This window comes from Triticum aestivum, chromosome 6A (genome assembly GCF_018294505.1).
Source record: "Triticum aestivum cultivar Chinese Spring chromosome 6A, IWGSC CS RefSeq v2.1, whole genome shotgun sequence".
NCBI lineage: Eukaryota > Viridiplantae > Streptophyta > Magnoliopsida > Poales > Poaceae > Triticum > Triticum aestivum.
In genome coordinates, this window is record NC_057809.1 from 138,149,242 (window position 1) to 138,167,146 (window position 17,905).

Sequence of the window (17,905 nt, forward strand, 5' to 3'; positions counted from 1 at the left end):
TTGTATTCAATGGATGTAGTAGCTAATCATTGAAATTGGCATTTTATAACATAAGCAAACTAATGTTCCATCAATCTACATTGCATTCAGTTCTAGCTATATCAATTAATGGCATTCATTGCTATTTTTTTTAATTTCACTAACACAAGTACTTACTTCAATATAGTATCAAAATAATGCTAAATTCCTTCATAATAACATAAATATTTATATATAAGTATTATTTTCCTTTTACAAAGATAAAGGACGTACTAAAATGTATCATCTGACTTATAATATCTAACATAATTATTTTCAACACCTTCACAAATAAAGAATTATTTAAATATAAAATTTCATGTGAAAGTATTAGATATCATAGTTCATATTACTACATCGTTTATCTTCGATATATAATACCAATCGTTTATCTTTGATATATAATAGCAATGAATTTGACCTAATAGAAACGATTTCAAATACAAATTGCACCTAATAGTAACAAATTGAAATACCATTGCAGAGCTAAAATGTACCTAATGATAATTTTTTTATATCTTATCTGATTTTTCTTTTTATATTTTGACGGAATGATGGAGTTTTATACAGCCATGTTTTCTAATGGTAGAAATTGTAGTGCGGCAAACATAGTGAAATTAACGATAAGAACATTTGATTGAAATATGAAATTAGTTACGTATAAGATTTCAATTATAATCATTAATGAAATTAATCATATGCAATTTAATTTCATCACCTGGCACAGAAGGTTGGTGGGACGTAATATAAAGCTACTACTGTGGATTCAATAAGTGATGCTACAGTTATAAGCCAACCTGCCAACTTATTGCTCATTTATTGCAAACCAACGGCTGGCTAGGTGCTGCCTGCCTATATTATACACAACACACATTCACCCAAGTCACCAGCACATGCACGCACTCAATCTCCAAGCACTGCTCCTCCTTAGAACCACATCTTGATATCTCAAGAATGAATCTAGCTGTGGAGAACCAGGTGAGTTCTTATTTCTTTCAAAACTACTTTATTAACATTTGGTTTGTATAACTGCATGCTGTAAATGTGTTACTGCCATTTTCTGTCTAGGGTGCCGGTTTAGTTGTATATGAAGATGTTCTGTACATAACCAAACCATGTGATAGCTGGAAGGGGATTGACAAGCAAACTCTCCGACGATGCATCCATGGATACAGTCCTGCCCGCAGGGTTGCATGGGGTATCGAGCATGGGGGTAGGCATTTCCTCGGCTGTCCTCTAGATGTAAGAAGTACAAACTCAACCCTATATTACATGTGTGATTCTTTTATTTGTATTTACTTTTCCAAAAATGGAATTATTTTTAGGGAGATGAATGTGCATGGACATGTTGGGTTGATCCTGAGAATGCATCTCCAATAAAGAACTACCTGGCTAGCCTTCATCTTGACATGGAAAATACAATGGTCAAACTAGAAGATGCCAATGAAGAGAAAAGTAACCGAGAGAACTTTTTCCTTGTAAAGAATAAGCTGCTGAATGATCGATTGTTTTCCATTACTGCTGAGTCAAAGAAGAAAGACTACGTAATACTGTTGTTGATTTCATGTCTTGTGATAATCATTAGTGTTTACTATCAGTGAACCTTTTTTATAGCTCATTGTACTATTATTCAGCACCAGATTTCATGCTTCTATGTACTCACTTCAGTATCAATACATTTCAGTATTTCATATAATGAAAAACCAAATTATATATCATTGTGCTACTAAAGTTTTTATTCCATATTATCTTAACTTGGTTGGATTTGTTTCCTGAGTTTCGGGATGATTTGATTAAAGTCAACTATTTTAAATACAAAAGTTAAGTAACTTCATTGTACAATTCATGTAAGCTGTTTGTACTTAATTTTCACAGCTTATGTAAGTGAAACGTGAAGATTTGATTACGTATCTAAATTGTAGGAATTGAAATTCTATATCGACTATTTGAAGAGCCGCGGTTAAAATACATAATACATTTGAGTAGTCCCGCATACCAATAATGTTAGAGGTTTTAAATTTCAATGAAATGACATACAACTCAGCCATTTCATTGAACTGAAATATGTAATGGATAAATTATTAAATAAGAAGCAACTTCAATTTTAAACGTTAACTAAGAACTAACATATATTGGCCACAACTTTTTAAATCTACTTAATACAGGATAGAGAATATCTTGTAATTTGAACCCAAAAGAAAATGCCAACTATGTTGACACACAAAATGAAATATGAAACACTTCTACCATCTGCAAGTTCCATGTTTCAAAGTTACTCATCGATTCTTCTCCTCTTCATCGATCTTCCATCCGCACCAATCCTACGCAGCTGGAAGTATGTAATTGGCTCCTCATGTACACGATGTACTCTTTCAACTTCAACATCAGACGCAGCGTCGCCTTCATCTAGCTCTGCTTCAAAATGTATATGCTCAACAACAATGTTTTCTCCAACATGCTCCAGCAAATGGTCTTCTTCAACTACTAACAAAGGATGCTGCATAGAAAGAACATATTAATCATCCACGAATGGAAGTTTAATGTACTAAAGTGTGCTTACTTCTATTTGTTCCACATGGTTGTCCTTCAAGATTTTTGTATGTACTGAACGTCTGCTAGAGTCAGCATCATCTTCACATGAGCTCCCATCCGATATTTTCTATCAAACAGAAGAAAGAGAAATTGAAATAAAAAACCATAAGAAGATCTCTAACAGCATACCAAATGAAAGTGAAATAGGAAACTTCAAATGTCACTGAACATAACATAACAAGGAACATCTTATAGTAATTACCTTGGAGAAACTAAGATTTTCTTCCATCGGATTCGCATCAATGCTGCCATTGGTGAAGGCTGAGAGAGCCACAACATTGTTCTCTTCCTGGCTCATTGTGGAGTAAGATTTTCATCGGGAGGGGGCATGGACAAGTCCCAGCCTGGCTTTTATACTACTACTTCTAGAGGTAAGTTTCCCACCAAAATGTACCTCCAAAATTTGAAACCAGACAATGGAAATATCCGGGACAACTGTTTTTATAACACTCCTACTTGTTTTTTCACATATAACACCTCCATACAATAAGAAGTTTCACTGTTGGGTCTCTTGTTTCAGTGACATGTAATTTTTAATGTGATATAATACTGCCAAAAGGAATTTACATATGAATGCTAACTAGGTGGCCAATGTGTAAAATTTACATGTCTGCTACCAAATAGTACTAACCATTAAGGCAGTGTAGTGTGTTGTCATATCCATGTCCAATCTATTTCATAGACCGAGGCAACGACTTCTGTCACAGCACGCGTGGTACTAGGCAACCCATCTCTCCCACTATCTCTGCCCATACCTCAACCTCACAGCCATACAAGCACTCTGTAACCCAGAGCTCTCACTCAATCGCCATTGATGTTCTTCTTCTACCTCTTGACTGCATCAGCTAAAGAGTGATACTTCTCTTCCAATCTCAATCCAAATATCTCGGCGCTTATGATGGCAACTAGAGTTGTACTGATCTGAAGAAACACAAGATTCTTTAACAAAAAGAGGTTAGTAAGGATTTTGTTTCAGTTAGTTCAATCTCTTAAATTTTCTTTCTGTTGAACAAACATATTTCTGCTCCATTCGAGCAGAACTTACCATTTTCTTCCAATCTGCTACATACCTCTATGTTTATTTGGACCATCAAATCGGAAGCCTGCAAGATAGCTTAATTTTTTTTCTACACTGAAATATGTTAAGTTAATGATATAGTATTTCAATTCCTGTTACAATGGTTTGCTGGAATATGGTAAACATGTATATCACCTTTCACTTTTTATTCACTGGAAAACACATTACAATAATAGAAATGTATATCATGAATAAGTATTGTATAACATATTTAGTGATATGTACAGAATTTTAGTTCTGCATTGAAATGTGAATATTTAGTGATATATCATTTCACTTGCTACTACAAAGGTTAACTCCAATATTGTTTCATTAATTACAGTTGTAAGTGTAATATTATTGACGTGCTCGCTAAAAAACAAATGTAAATTTTCATCGAGTGAAAAATAGAAGACATTAATAAACATGTATATCCTCAAGATATATCCTATAACATATTTACTGATATGTATATATATATATATATATATATATATATATATATATAGTAAATAACCAGAAAATAGGTTGTGTTCTTACATTCCACAACTAAGCTAACTCATCTAATTTCCTGCATATTGGAATTAGATTTAACACAGAAAGAATGGAATATTTTACTTGACCATTGTATATCAACTTTTGTTATTAGCAACTTTATCCATATAATTTTTCATTATACATATTTAAAGAAATGATTGAAACAGAGTTCATTTAAAGTGAAAGAAATCTAATTTGTTACCTACTGTACTTTCCTAGGATTTGCTACAACATGTCAGGACATGATCATAGTTCAGAGAGGACGTCCAATGATTCTAAAAATTTAGATGCTTCTGAATGTGATGCAGCAACTCCTAGAAGTTCTTGCAAAAAGGTTGCAGCAGTGATAAGCAAGTTTGATAATTATAAAAGGAAGCTTGTGAAAGATATGGATTTTGGAGGACTGTTGGACCTTCCACAAATAAACAGTTAGATAGAAAGTTCAGAGTACTGCTACTCTGCAACACTGATCCTGATACTAGAACAATAAGACTGAATGAAAAAGTTTCGCTGCGAATAACTGATGATGATGTACACAGAATTCTAAGAATACCTAAAGGTTCTAAGATATTGAGAGGATTGGACTGCCAATCAGTAGACGAGAAAATAAAATTCTTGTGACTTATAATGGGATCTGTTACATACGATCCTCAAGAGATGAACAACTTGAAGGTGGCTGAAACAATAATAAGCAGGGAGTACCCAAATGGTATGGATGCAACACAGGTTGACCAATTCAAGACTTCTTTTGTTTGCTTCATACTGGGTTATTTCTTAATAGCTTGTAGCAATGCAAATCATGGTGCCAAAGATTTCTGGGGTTCACTACTCACACCAAATGAAATACCATCATACAACTTCTGCTCAGCAGCAATTGATGAAATTATGAATGCAGCAAGAAAAGCTCAGAATGAATTGAAAACCAAAAAATCTATCAAATATGTTTCTAGCTGTCCGCTACTCTTGCAGGTGAGTAATTTAATTCAAATAAGTACGATGCATATTCATTTTTTTCTTTCTTCTAGTTTATCATTTGACAATTCAATGAAACTAATTGTTTTGCTTTCATAAAAATACAACAGGCTTTCGTTTTAGACAGCCTCAATCTTGGCTTTCTGAACATACCTGATTATGTAGTGCCTACTATATCTGCGTTTGATTGTGAAAAGATGTCAAAGATGATAGAACTTGTGAGGCAGAAGTCTGATAATGATTATTTTGGATCTAATGAGGTGCAATTATATTTAGTATGCTATAATATAAATTTATTAGATTTTGTGTAACTAATCAAATTTGTTTTCTATGTTTATCAGGTAAAGTCATTCAGGAACAGGAAACAAAATGTTCGTAACGAAGCTGCTACTAAATACAATTTTGCAACTGTTACAATGAATAAACCTCCATTTATACCTTACCAAGGCACAAGCAAGCCTGCAGCAGTACAAACTACTAGTCATGCAAAGCGCCCACTCAATATTTTCCTGGATTCTTATGTACAAGGAACAACACCAAAGAAGGTACATACTTCTAACATTTGGATAGTACATAAATTTTAGAAGAATGAACTTTCAATGCTAACACTTTTTATTTGATCAGCTATCCATTCCTCAAATAATTGATCTTAGATGGCACAGTGCTAGGATCATAAGACATATGAATGAGTTCAAATCAATTGCACAGCCAATTTGTAATAACCAAGCATTGTCAACATCAGCAACGGATAATTTATCTGCCAAAATAGACAATCTTTTGGAAATCATTTTAAATGATAACCTTGAATTAGCAAAGAGGCTTCATGAGCATGTCCCGGCAGTAGAAGTTCGATCAGAAGGTCCACCAAAGTGCATAAACAATTTAAAGTGTTCTGGAAGTGAATATAGCGGAGCTGATTCAAATAGTGATTGTAAGTAGTTTGCAACAAAATTTAACTTTTGCTACGCATACTATTTACTGATAAGTTTTTTCTATTAATGATTCAGGCACTTCCAAAAAAATCGACTCATCCAAAAGCAAAATGTTTCAAATTGCTGGTAAGATATATGAACTCATAGTATTTTATTCTGCAATGATTACGTTATATGTCATGTGTTTTCTATACTGAAATAAGTCCAACAACCATAGTTATCTGGTTGATACTAATTAATTTGCAAATATTTTAGTTTCAGGAGATATGGATGCAACAAGAACACCAACTAATGCACTAGAAACACCATGTTCTAATACATATCGAGATTTTGAGAATGTACAAACACCAAGGAATGAACTTTCACCAGCAACAGTTGCTAGTAGGATGTCAGAAACAGCTGTTGCATTCCGTTTGTTTCAGCGAGAAGATATCCTTAACTTAAATGCAAGAGCACTTGAAGCAGAGTTCACGGACTCACCGATTGAGAAAATTAAAGTAAGCAACGGTCAATTGGCAAGTAATCATGTGCTTGTCGGTACTACAATGCTTCAAAAATCATCAGCCATGCTAGCTACATTCTCAAATTGGGTACTACACAGCAAGCAAGAGGAAAATGAAGTGTAAGTATAGTGCATTTAAAGAATGACATATACAAAATATATACATTTATTAATACAGCTCATACATTAACTATAACAGGTGCTGGATAATAAACTATGAACCAAGGTACATAGAGGTCACAGGGAATGAATTGAAGGATACACTCGTACTATTCAAACCATTTAGCTATGAAGTATTTGATTTATGTATCAGAAGATTGGTTCAACTAGAAATGTTGATTTATGGCACATCAAAGAAGCAAAGGTGTAGGCATATAATGGAGTCCGACTTCGCTGTAAGTTTCCTAAAATTAAACAAGATATAAATATTAACATTAGATTATTAGTAATTATTGTGTGTTTTTTAATATGAATGGAAAATAATGCAATTTGATATAATGAATGTAGATGATGGTTCTAGGAAATGAAAATGTTATGTCCAGCAGATCTATTCTTGATCAGTTTAGGAAGATTGCAGTATTCTATGATATATCAGAGTGCAGAACCGTAAGTTTGTTGGCATCAAATAAATATATATGTTTCGAAGTTTTTTATTTTCAGAAATAATATGTAAGGAGCAATCAAATTACGGCGTATTAACTAAGTTATTAATCTCTGTGCAGATTATAGTTCCTGCTCTAGTTAATGTTACATGGTGCTCGTATTTCTTTGACATGATGCTAAAATGTGTACATGTTGCTGACCCAACGTATGTACGATCAAATGAAATTGAACTAAAGAAGATGCATGATTCAAACGTCAAGAAAATTCTATGTGCAATGACAAAAGTAGTGAAAGAGCTTTACTCTGGATGGGAAGTTGATTTCACCACATGGGACACCAATTACTTGAAGCCTATAATTCACGGTGCTAGCAGGTACTATTGCTTAAACTTTGAGAATGCATTCACAAGTAATATTTGTGTATAGGTTTTTCTAATACTGAAATGTTCGACAACGACGACTCTGGTTTGGTGACGATTATATCCATTCGGGATTTCCATGGAGACACAATTATTGAATCCCACACACAGGTAATTATCAAAAATAGTGACATCTTCTATCCATATACCTTCTTGAAAATCTGTTGCATCTTACTAAGATTTCATTACATGTTCCTTCTTCCGCAGGAAACAATAATGCCATTCAAGCCTTTGTTGTTGTATGAGTTGATGTCCATTAAAGGAAACCATGGAACAGTTCCTACTTCCTACATAGAAACAATTGATGATTAGGGGAATAGCACCAGAGTTGAATTGAACAATTGGACGTGATATTTAAATATTTTGTATGAGATATTTATGTTATCTACTTTCATGATACTTGAGGACAATTATTATTTGTATTCAAAGTATCATAAAAATTATGGAAAACTTTCCAGATTTCAATTTACTTTGAAAGTAGTTAATCTATCTGCATTATATCACATGTACCTGTACCATAATATGCAGAACGTAACAAATTTCAACTTATTCGAATATCATTTCCTATCCATTTGTAATTTTTCAACCGCTCTATAAAATATTCACAAGTAAACAAATAATTGTAAGTAAAATAATGTACTCCATCTGTTCAAATTACTTCCTGTTATAATAATGCATTACGTACAGTACTAGATTAACGATAAGTAATTGTAATCTTAGACTTGTAGTTATGCTCGTACGGTTTACATAAATGTAATTTCACATTACAAACATTATTAAAATAGCTTAACTTAAAACAAATAATAATCATGAATGCCCCAAATCTTGCACAATGAATGTCAACCCTAAGACGTAAATTATTATAAGTGATAATTGAAATTGATTTTTAGTTTCATTTGACTATAAAAGAAAGTAATAACTGCAATTGAAAAGAAGTCAATAATATTGAAATATGAAACATACAACTATAAGTTACTAATCTATGTTGAAATTAAAAAATAAAGAAACAATGTTTAATTGTTATTAATTATAATACTTGAGAAAAAGACATATCATTAATGATTTCGTTTTAAACAATTAACGAAGAAATAATTAGTATTTGTTATTGTGAAATATATAGTAATAATGCATAATACATATTCCTCGCAACACGGATTGTACATTAACAAACTAGTAAGACATTGTACATCAATGTAACAATTGATCAATGCACTCGATAATGGTTTGATAATTAAAGTAAAGTGGACTATATCGTACTTACTCATTTACTAAAGTAAAATTAATTACCAAACTTTCAAACAATATAGGACAGCAACATAAAAATCAGGTTAATATAGATATGTACAATGTTTGAAACTTTCCATTAATGAGAGATTTCTCTTACAAAACATTTGTATAAGAGATGTCGAATTGCAATGGTTTTACTATAAAAGGTAAACTAACCTGGTAAGTAATTAAAAGTTAAAAACTTACCAAAAATGCTATACAATTCTATCAAACCATGTTTCAATTGATTACGAATTTCCCACAAGTAATTACAAAATATGTCCACTTTAATAATAAAAATTATGAACAGGAAAACTATGTAATGAATATAATAATATGCATTAATGCAAATTATCTTCTCATTATATTTGATATCCAGAATTTCAATGGATAGAAATGAATGATGAAAATAAGACATCGAAATCAAATTACGGAATTTATACGGCAAACCTACTTTATAAATAAATACTAACATTAATAAGACGGAACTTAGCTCACTGATTAATACACAGCAGTTGCCAATCATTACACACTTCATTAGTCATTTCATTGAAACCACATAAAGCAAACAAATAACATTAAGGTAAATATAGCTAAGGACAATTTTTTATCGTGTGGGTTGGCGATCGACATTTGCTGCAAAACCTTGACTGGACAACCCCTAACACACCACCAGGTTGTTTGCTCTTCGGGTCAGGTTTTTTCCCACGTTTCTTCTTCTTCTTGATGTTTGCTTCCATGCTAGACATGTACCTTTTATTTGATGGTCTACTGTTCTTCTTCATTATAGCAGGTGCAAGAATTGAAGATACCGGAATAGAGAGATTTCTTGCGGTATCAACTATTTGAATACATGAATCACCAACTTCGTCATCTTCCTGTTGAATACCAGACTGTGTACTTACTTCATGTTCAGGGATTGATCCATATCCGACCTGGCATGTAGTTGTCTTTGAAAGTTTGTGCTCATGTAATTCCATCTTGCAGCGAGTAAAATTAGACTTTGCCATTGCAAAAGCATCTGGATCAGTTTCAGCTTCATTCACTATATCTATTGCAGCAAAATATAATAGCTTGTGCCTAAATGATCTAGATTCCTTGTTCATGTCGCAGATATACTTTTCCAACTTATTGTTGAAAGTAGATGACCTGGCTTGCTTTGTCCACCGCTTCATTATATGACAATCGGGGATTTTGCAGACACCTCTGTTCACAAAAATCTGCGACAAATAACAACAAGAGCGAAAATTAGTTGCTTGCCGATACAACATCAAGTTTAATACTTGAAATATATACAATTCATACCGCTATGACGTGGCTACAATGAACACCAAAATGTTCGTAAAGTCCACATTCACAAGTGTAATATCCAATAGACTCGTCTACTTTGATTTTGTATATAACTTTCGACCACGATTCCCTAGACTCGACCTGGACGTGCTTGACAAAAAAATTATGTTCCTCCAAGCTAGGAAGCACAAGGTATTATGTTGACTTAATGAGCTCCTTCTTGAATAGATTATAAACCTTCGCAGTATAGATAACTGAAGCATGCTTCTCCATTGGATATCCAAAATGGACCTTAATTATTTTCTGCATTTTATTACAGAAAGTTAGATTTCTAGATAAATGAAAAACAATAAATGTAGTAGCGAGATAACATTTTAAATGGTACAAAATTGTCGTTTTCAGAAATTTTACCCGTTTGTTCTTCCTTTCAGCATCTGCATCACAACTCTCACGATCGTCTATAAGCTTAGTGTACTGTGTAATGAATGCATTTATTGAAGAATTGCATACAGTATGTATCTTCAGCATAAAGTTTGCACACTCACTACGTTGAGTGCTACACATTTTGGCACAGAAAACTTTGCTAAAATATGGTTTCGCCCATTTGTGCCTACACTCGTAGGCTCTAGTCATGAAAGGATGTTCCTGCAAACCATATTTGACGGTAAAAAAACCCCACGCATCTTCAAACTCTTCTATAGTCAGCCTGTGGTTCACTAACTTATGGAAATCATCGGCAAAAGTTTTGTGCTTGCTATACACAGCACCAAGAAGTTCATGAGCCCTCTTCAGGACGTGCCATTTGCACCATCTATGTTCTGCATGAGGAAACTCTTTCTTGACTGCGTTTCCAATTGCTCTAGCCTAATCTGAAATTAAGAAATGATGTAAAAGAATGGATTAATAATATATATTGTATATATGAAGATATGGAATAAAGTATGTTTCATTACTATTCTTATATATGAAAAGTACTGAAAATAAATTTTTGGATGAAAGTAACAAACTAAACATAAGGTAAACAAGCAACACATAAAGGTCTTTTCAAAGTATTCTATACCTGTAAGAATAGTAACTCGGTGTTTTCCTCCCATCATAGCAACAAATTGCTTAAAAGCCCAACATAAATTCTCTTCCTTCTCATTAGTCAAAAACACTCCAGCGAAAACTACACTTTCAAAGTGGTTACTAACTCCTACAAACATACCAAATGACATTTTGTAGATGTTTGTTCCATAAGTAGTGTCAAAAGTTATTGCATCTCCAAAGTGATTATATAATGATCTACTCCTTCCAGTAGTCCACATTAGTGACTTAAGCCTGTTGTCATCATCAACCTGTGCACAAAAAGCAAATCTATCATCCAGTGCTATCATATCACGGAAGTTCTCCGGTGTCTTAGCAATGTCGTCCTGAAGTGTTTCACTAGCAATCTGAGAACATACAGTTCGCAACTTCCTCTTACAGAATGGTACTTTCTTTGTTGAGCCATAGAAACCTGCTACTATAGAATTAACCCTCGTTAGTGAAACATTATTCTCCCGAAGATTGTTTATTAAATCTCTTATTGGCTTGTCAATATGTTGATGTGAATGCAGGTGCTTCTTCTCGCTACAAGATTCTACAAGGGAATGATTGTGTTCCTCCCTAAAAACTTTGACATACCATTCTGAATTTTCATTAAGATGTACCCTGAGTGTTGCCTTGCAACCACATCTAGTAGTTGCATATTTAGTATTCTTGGTGATTCCCTGCACAATAAATGGCTCGATAAGATTAAATATCATTAAGCCTAGTAAGAAGTTTAGTAACTGGATTAACATTCCTAATGTTTACTAGGGACATAGAAAGCTGCAGTAGTTCATAATTTACTTACCGCTCGTTGGCAAATTAATTCCTGCATTGTCTGTACGCCATTGCAATTAATATAATTATCACCATTCCGAATACTGAAACCAAGCACCCGAGAATATGTATTGTAGAAGTCATATGCTTCTTCCTTTGATGAAAACTTCATACCAACAATCGGCTTTAACATTTGAACAGATGTGTCTTCACAAAAACTTCTAATCCCGTGTTCCACAGCTCCAACTTGTCCTCCTCTATCCAAAACAAATAAACATCTTTATATCAAACTGCTATTATCTATTCAGTATAAAACAAATTTTAGAAATGTCGTTCTTACTCAAGGTATCGTTCATTAGAATCAGACTCCTCATTCTGAACATTGTATGCAGAAAATAAGTACTGCTCGTCAAGATTTTCAGGGGCAGAAATCATATCAGCAATCGCAAACTTTTCTTTCATACATTCAAGACTGGACTGAACTTCATTTGACTCATCGACATAATCATAAGTGTCAACCCTGTTTAAAATAATGATTACAAGTACATGAACATACATAGATTTATGTAAACTACATGTGAGGATTGTGATAATGGAATTTCTGCACTTTACCTTAAGTTAGGTCTCGAAAGTACATCAGTGTCTTCTGAACAATATGGTCTATCAGAAAAGCACGAACTTTCTTCGGGTACTGAGTTCATAGTGTTTCTAAATTTTTTAATGAATTTGTTACTATATTAGCACAATTAGGATAATAAATTGAAAAGTCAGGGGCGAACATATTAATAATATATACATTAACATATAAATTATGTAAACTTACTCTTGATTGAAATTTGACATGGGCTGCTCAACTATGTTTAGTAGTTCCATAAAACTGCCTGGGATGCTGTCCCTCTCACTATCCATATTAGCCTACAACCGCAAATGATTTCGAAGAAGCGAAATTAATATTACAACTATGTAATCAAATAATATAAATTAATGACAGAAACATTATATGATTAAAAAAAATTGAAGCACACTATATAGCATGGGATCAATTTTTAACACAACAGAACAGAATCCTAATCCTACAAGGAACTACTGGAACTGCGTTCTGGACCCACCTTATTTGCTTTCCTCAGCGGTGAAAATATTGATGTCCCGCTAAGATCTTGGATAAATGATGGACAGAGAGATCGCAGCCAGTACCTTCAACTCATCCCGGCCTAAAATCAGATCTTATATGTCCTACAGCTGCTTCGTGGCTTCAAATCTGATTAGAAAACTGACGCATAAGATTTGCAATCGATTACTAAGGAAGATATTATAAGGTACAACTTGAGGAGAAACAATGGCGATGGACAGTGAGAGAACTTGACTCACCAATATACTCATAACCAGAGGGAAGAACTTCCGTAGAAACAATGGCGATGGAGAGACAGAGATAGAATGTAAATGGGGGAAACAGAGCATACTGGTGTGTGGAGGAGAACGATAGAAAGATAAAATATCCACAGTGGGTGGGCTCCATTACACAGTATTCTATACTACCTGTCAGAATGGACAGAGGTATTCCCATTGTATAAATATTCCTGTGTGATTACTAACTTATACGGAAGCTGATGACACAGATCTTGAGGAAAGTGAGGAACGGTGGATGTAATAGCGGTACCTACCGGCACCGGTAGAATAACTTAGTCGCCAGCCAGCCAGCACCCAAAACCATTCCAGATTTGAAGCGCCTGATGGCGCGTTCCTCGACCCAGCCCAACCAAGCATGACCGTCTGCCCTCGTCAACAAGCTAGACTCTCCTCCTCACCCTCCCTTCACTCCCCGGCTGCTGACCTCCTGATCATGTTCTCTCCCGCGCGCGTGAACTATATAAGCACTCGTCGAGCATGGAGAAGAACGAACGTGTATACAGCACAGAGCACAGGGCACAGATGGCAAGTGTTGTCCGGCTGCTGGCCGGCAGCAGCCTCGTACCGCCGGCCAAGTCGCGATTGCGTGGCCGGAGTGCGTTGTGCTGCCGGGCGAGCCTGCGCGGCGTCGGAAGCAACAGCACCAGCACCACCACATCCGACCAGCGGCAGCTGGTGAGCAGCATCGACGAGCTTACGCTCGGCCGGGTAGACGTAGACCCCATTGCGGGCGCCGATGACCGCGTCGTGATCACAACGGGGGACGACGGCGCCGCGGAGGTCGAGAAGCTCCAGGCGGCGACGGACCGGGCCCAGATGCACGACATCATCGGCAGGCAGAGGGACAACTGGAACCACCTGCTGCTCCACTCCACCAACTCCCTCGCGCTCGCCGCCTGCGCCATGGCCGCGCTCGCGCCGGCGTCGACGAGCCTGCTCGCGCTCAAGGCGTCCGCGGGGGCGCTCCTGGCATCGGCGGCCGTGACGATGGCGGCGGTCAACAGGATCCAGCCCTCGCAGCTCGCCGAGGAGCAGCGCAACGCCACGTGGCTGTGGCGGCAGCTCGAGCGCGACGTCCGCGCAACGCTCGCGCTCAGCGGCGCGTCGTCGTCGGTGACCAACGGCGACTTCTTTCAGGAGGCCATGGACCGGGTGCTCGCGCTCGACGCCGCTTATCCGCTCCCGCTGCTCCCCGGCATGCTGGAGAAGTTCCCCGACATCGTCGAGCCCACGCGCTGGTGGCCGGAGAAGAACCCGGCTCGTCGGAGCGCGTCGTGCAATACAACCAGACATGGCGCCCGGCGAGTTTCCGTGGCCGGCGACAACGGCTGGACCCTGGAGCTGGAAGAGGAGATGAGAGGCATCGCACGGGTGCTCAAGGCCAAGGACGAGCAGGAGTACCTGTCGTTCGGTAAGGCGGTGCTCACACTGAACAGAGGCCTCGCGGTTGCCGGCCCGGCGCTGGCCGGCACAGCCGTGATCGCCGCAGCGTTCATCGGGTCCGGCGACACCGGGACGTCTTGGGCGTCCGGGGCGGCGGTCCTCTGCGGCGCTCTGGCCGCGGCGGTGAACACGGTGGAGCACGGCGGGCAGGTGGGCATGGTGTTCGAGCTGTGCCGCAACGTCACGGGGCTGTACCGGAAGATACAGGACGACATCGAGGACAACCTCGAGGAAGCCAACCTCAGGCGGAGGGAGAACGGCGAATTGTTTGAGACCAAAGTGGCGCTGCAGCTTGGGCGGAGCCCGTCTGACCTCAGGCAGTTCAAGGGGATGGCCTCGCCGTCGTTCAGGGACGAGGACATCAGGAATTTTGACGGGGAACTTTTCTAGCTAGGCTTGCCGGGGAACTTTTCTAGCTAGGCAACTACGTAGTCATGATGGTGTAGTGTTGACTTTGTGGAATTGACTGGAATTAAATAGGATGACATAATTATTGGTTGTTTAATTAAATAAACATAAAACGGGACTCAAACTCAAAATAAAGGAAAACTGGACTCTTGGCCGAGAAATTATTTCTCATGTTTATTATCGTTTTTGATATTTTTCATATGTCTGGATTGTCTTTACCTTAGTTGTCTTTTTTGTCCGTATGATGATTCTTCTCAATTTTCTTTGATTTTTTTAGAATGACTTAACTATATTCGAACTCAACAAAATTATAGACACAATTCTTTGGATGATAGATCCAGAAAGTTGCAAAATAATTCCTATAACTGGGAACTACATTGAGATTTTAAGAATCGTCTTCTTTGTGGTGTCAATCTTTGCAACATGAAATACTGTCAAGATTTCGGTAGAAAGACTGTAACCAGATCGGTAGAAAGATGCATGCTAGGGCGATTTTCTTTCCAGTATCCAAATGTGTGGGCTTTTTCTTTTTGGTTTGTCTTGGGTTTTTTTGTTGAGTTTATTTTCATTTTATGTTGTGTGAGGTAGTTTTTTTTTTCCCTGTTTCTTTTTGGCTTAACTTTTTTAATAGTTTTAAATTTATTTTTGTTCCTCTTTTTCTGTTTTTGTTTTTGTTTTTCCTTTTTATAATTTTATTTTTTGCTTTCATTTTGCTTCTTTTTCAAAAAGAGCATAAAACTTATTATAGTAGGTCCATTGATCACCTAGCGACAACTACAAGTAGGTAACGAGTCGAAGGTGTGTCGTTGCCAACCTCTCTCCCTCATTGGAGCCAGGCAAAACCTTATTATAATAGGCAGTCAAAAAATTGTCGTGCTAATACCCCATGGAATCAACGTACAAAAGCAACAACCATCGTCAATTAAGAAAGTCGTAGATCGAGAGGATTAAACATGTGAACAACCAAACAAAGAAGAACAATGACTGGATCCAAACAGATCCAACAAAAATCAGCACCAATGGAATTCCGTGAGATCCGATGAAAACACACCTCCACACGCCCTCCGACAACACTAGATGCACCATCAGGATGGAATCGAATGTGGGAATCATTATTCCTGTTGAGGGACTTCGTCGACACCACACTATCCCAACAAAGATGCTAAACCTAATAAGAACGGGAGAGGGGTCTCTCCAGCCTACGGGGGCCCAAGGACCTCCAAGGCCCAAATGCCTTTGGAGGCACGGCGGACATGTGCCGCCACCGACAAGAGAAGGAGGAAACATGATTGCCTGGGGTCTATCCTAGGGGAAGAGGAAATAGAGCGCCTAGCTTTTCCTGGAGCACTAGTTTAGCATTGCGACAAACTGAAAACACCCATCAAGAGTTGTTTTTTGTTAATCATATAATTCATAAATATTCATAGTGTATTAATAATGTTTTAAGTGCGTGTTTAAAAAGTGACGCGTATTTTAAAAATATTTCATCTTGTATTAAAAATGGTCATCATGTATTCTAGAAATGCTCATCATGTATAAAAAAGCTAATCCTATATTAAAAAATATTTGTAGTGTATTCTTAGAAATATTGACTGTGTATTAAGAAATATTCATTGTGTATTAAAACATATTCATCATTTGTTTCTAAATTTTCACTTAAATTTTTTTATCGTGTATTTAAAATATAGTTCATTATACTCAAAAATAGTTCATTATGTATTTTAATTGTTCACCGTGTAGCGTATATCAAAAAGTTTTACTCACTATTAGAAAAATGTTTAGTATATTTTAATAAAATGCTCACTATGTGTTAAAAATGTCCATGCATTAAAAAAATCGTCATATATTTGAAAAATGTTTCATCTAATTGAAAAAAGTGTTCACACATTTTGTAGGTTCAGATATCTACCATATGGGGGTGAATGGTAGATATGACAAATTATTCGAAAGAAAAGATTTTATGAAGAAAATAGTACGAGTAATACTAATTGAAATGATGTTGAACTAAAGAAGAACTAGGACAGACAGCAAATGACTCAGAGGGATAATAGGCTAAAACTACTGAGTCAAAGGCAATAACATATGCTAGACAGAAGAATAACTAAGTTGGAGTACAAGTAAACAAGCCTGACAAACAAATAGATAGTCTTTAGTACAGCAAGACAGAGAACAAAGCTAAGCAGCCTGCATCAGAATAAGATAGTTCTCAGCAAAGTCTTCACAACAATCACAAAGAAAATATACATGAGAAGTTCTTCACAACAGTGAGAAAAATACTGAAAGTAAAGACGATGAAGAAATAGAACCCATAAGCTCGGACAATGATACTAGTTTTTCTGTTGAAAATAATACCAACAATTACAATGCAGAATTAGCACTATTATATACACAATAAAATATGTCTTTAGATTATATCTATTTAGTATTATAATCGTCAATAGTTAACTTGATCAAACTTTGCAACGTTTGACTTCAGACAAAATTTATAGGCCTTCTTTTGGGAGACAGAGGGAGTAAAAAAAATTGTAGCCGTATAGTGCTCCAAGTTGCATGCGTATATGATACATTGTATGTATGGGCCACAAGAATAAAACTCAATGAGCATGTATATTTAG

The 17,905-nt window shown here is 36.5% G+C and overlaps 3 protein-coding genes across 12 annotated transcripts; 1 reads left to right on the forward strand and 2 right to left on the reverse strand.

The window, feature by feature from the left end:
* The first annotated feature begins 918 nt into the window (after positions 1-918).
* On the forward strand, positions 919-7,638 carry LOC123132514 (uncharacterized). Of its 4 annotated transcripts, XM_044552322.1 has the most exons (9): positions 919-996; positions 1,087-1,260; positions 5,518-5,721; positions 5,801-6,107; positions 6,184-6,234; positions 6,364-6,730; positions 6,810-7,005; positions 7,118-7,216; positions 7,333-7,638. In XM_044552322.1, the coding sequence occupies exons 1-9, from the start codon at positions 973-975 to the stop codon at positions 7,636-7,638; spliced, it is 1,728 nt and encodes a 575-aa protein (XP_044408257.1). In that variant the 5' UTR covers positions 919-972. The 4 variants fall into 4 exon arrangements, with proteins under 4 accessions (XP_044408257.1, XP_044408255.1, XP_044408256.1 ...); XM_044552320.1 differs by lacking the exons at positions 919-996; positions 1,087-1,260 and adding an exon at positions 4,344-5,173; XM_044552323.1 differs by lacking the exons at positions 919-996; positions 1,087-1,260 and adding an exon at positions 4,885-5,436.
* On the reverse strand, positions 2,135-4,046 carry LOC123132516 (uncharacterized). Its single transcript, XM_044552330.1, has 3 exons — positions 2,813-4,046; positions 2,579-2,677; positions 2,135-2,515 (listed from the first exon to the last, which is right to left on the reverse strand). Exons 1-3 carry the CDS (start codon positions 2,906-2,908, stop codon positions 2,291-2,293), a joined length of 420 nt encoding a protein of 139 aa, XP_044408265.1. The 5' UTR covers positions 2,909-4,046; the 3' UTR covers positions 2,135-2,290.
* On the reverse strand, positions 6,761-13,623 carry LOC123132515 (protein FAR1-RELATED SEQUENCE 5). 7 transcript variants are annotated; one of them, XM_044552329.1, is made up of 12 exons: positions 13,401-13,623; positions 13,142-13,290; positions 12,856-12,947; positions 12,645-12,740; positions 12,373-12,552; positions 12,064-12,289; positions 11,248-11,938; positions 10,599-11,056; positions 10,203-10,490; positions 9,543-10,117; positions 7,781-7,918; positions 6,761-7,014 (listed from the first exon to the last, which is right to left on the reverse strand). In XM_044552329.1, the coding sequence occupies exons 3-8, from the start codon at positions 12,939-12,941 to the stop codon at positions 11,052-11,054; spliced, it is 1,284 nt and encodes a 427-aa protein (XP_044408264.1). In that variant the 5' UTR covers positions 12,942-12,947; positions 13,142-13,290; positions 13,401-13,623; the 3' UTR covers positions 6,761-7,014; positions 7,781-7,918; positions 9,543-10,117; positions 10,203-10,490; positions 10,599-11,051. The 7 variants fall into 7 exon arrangements, 5 of the variants coding, with proteins under 5 accessions (XP_044408264.1, XP_044408261.1, XP_044408262.1 ...); XM_044552326.1 differs by having other exon boundaries at positions 8,142-10,117; XM_044552327.1 differs by having other exon boundaries at positions 6,761-7,918.
* Positions 13,624-17,905: the final 4,282 nt, after the last annotated feature.

Coding starts and splice junctions, on each gene's coding strand:
- LOC123132516 (XM_044552330.1), bottom strand. CDS start 2,908: ATGAGCCAGGAAGAGAACAATGTTGTGGCTCTCTCAGCCTTCACCAAT. Junction 2,678..2,812: donor AAAATCTTAGTTTCTCCAAG/GTAATTACTATA, acceptor TCTGTTTGATAG/AAAATATCGGATGGGAGCTC. Junction 2,516..2,578: donor ACCATGTGGAACAAATAGAA/GTAAGCACACTT, acceptor CTTTCTATGCAG/CATCCTTTGTTAGTAGTTGA.
- LOC123132514 (XM_044552320.1), top strand. CDS start 4,832: ATGGGATCTGTTACATACGATCCTCAAGAGATGAACAACTTGAAGGTG. Junction 6,108..6,183: donor AGCTGATTCAAATAGTGATT/GTAAGTAGTTTG, acceptor TTAATGATTCAG/GCACTTCCAAAAAAATCGAC. Junction 6,731..6,809: donor AAGCAAGAGGAAAATGAAGT/GTAAGTATAGTG, acceptor TAACTATAACAG/GTGCTGGATAATAAACTATG.
- LOC123132515 (XM_044552329.1), bottom strand. CDS start 12,941: ATGGATAGTGAGAGGGACAGCATCCCAGGCAGTTTTATGGAACTACTA. Junction 12,553..12,644: donor CTTTCGAGACCTAACTTAAG/GTAAAGTGCAGA, acceptor TATTTTAAACAG/GGTTGACACTTATGATTATG. Junction 11,939..12,063: donor AATTAATTTGCCAACGAGCG/GTAAGTAAATTA, acceptor TTTATTGTGCAG/GGAATCACCAAGAATACTAA.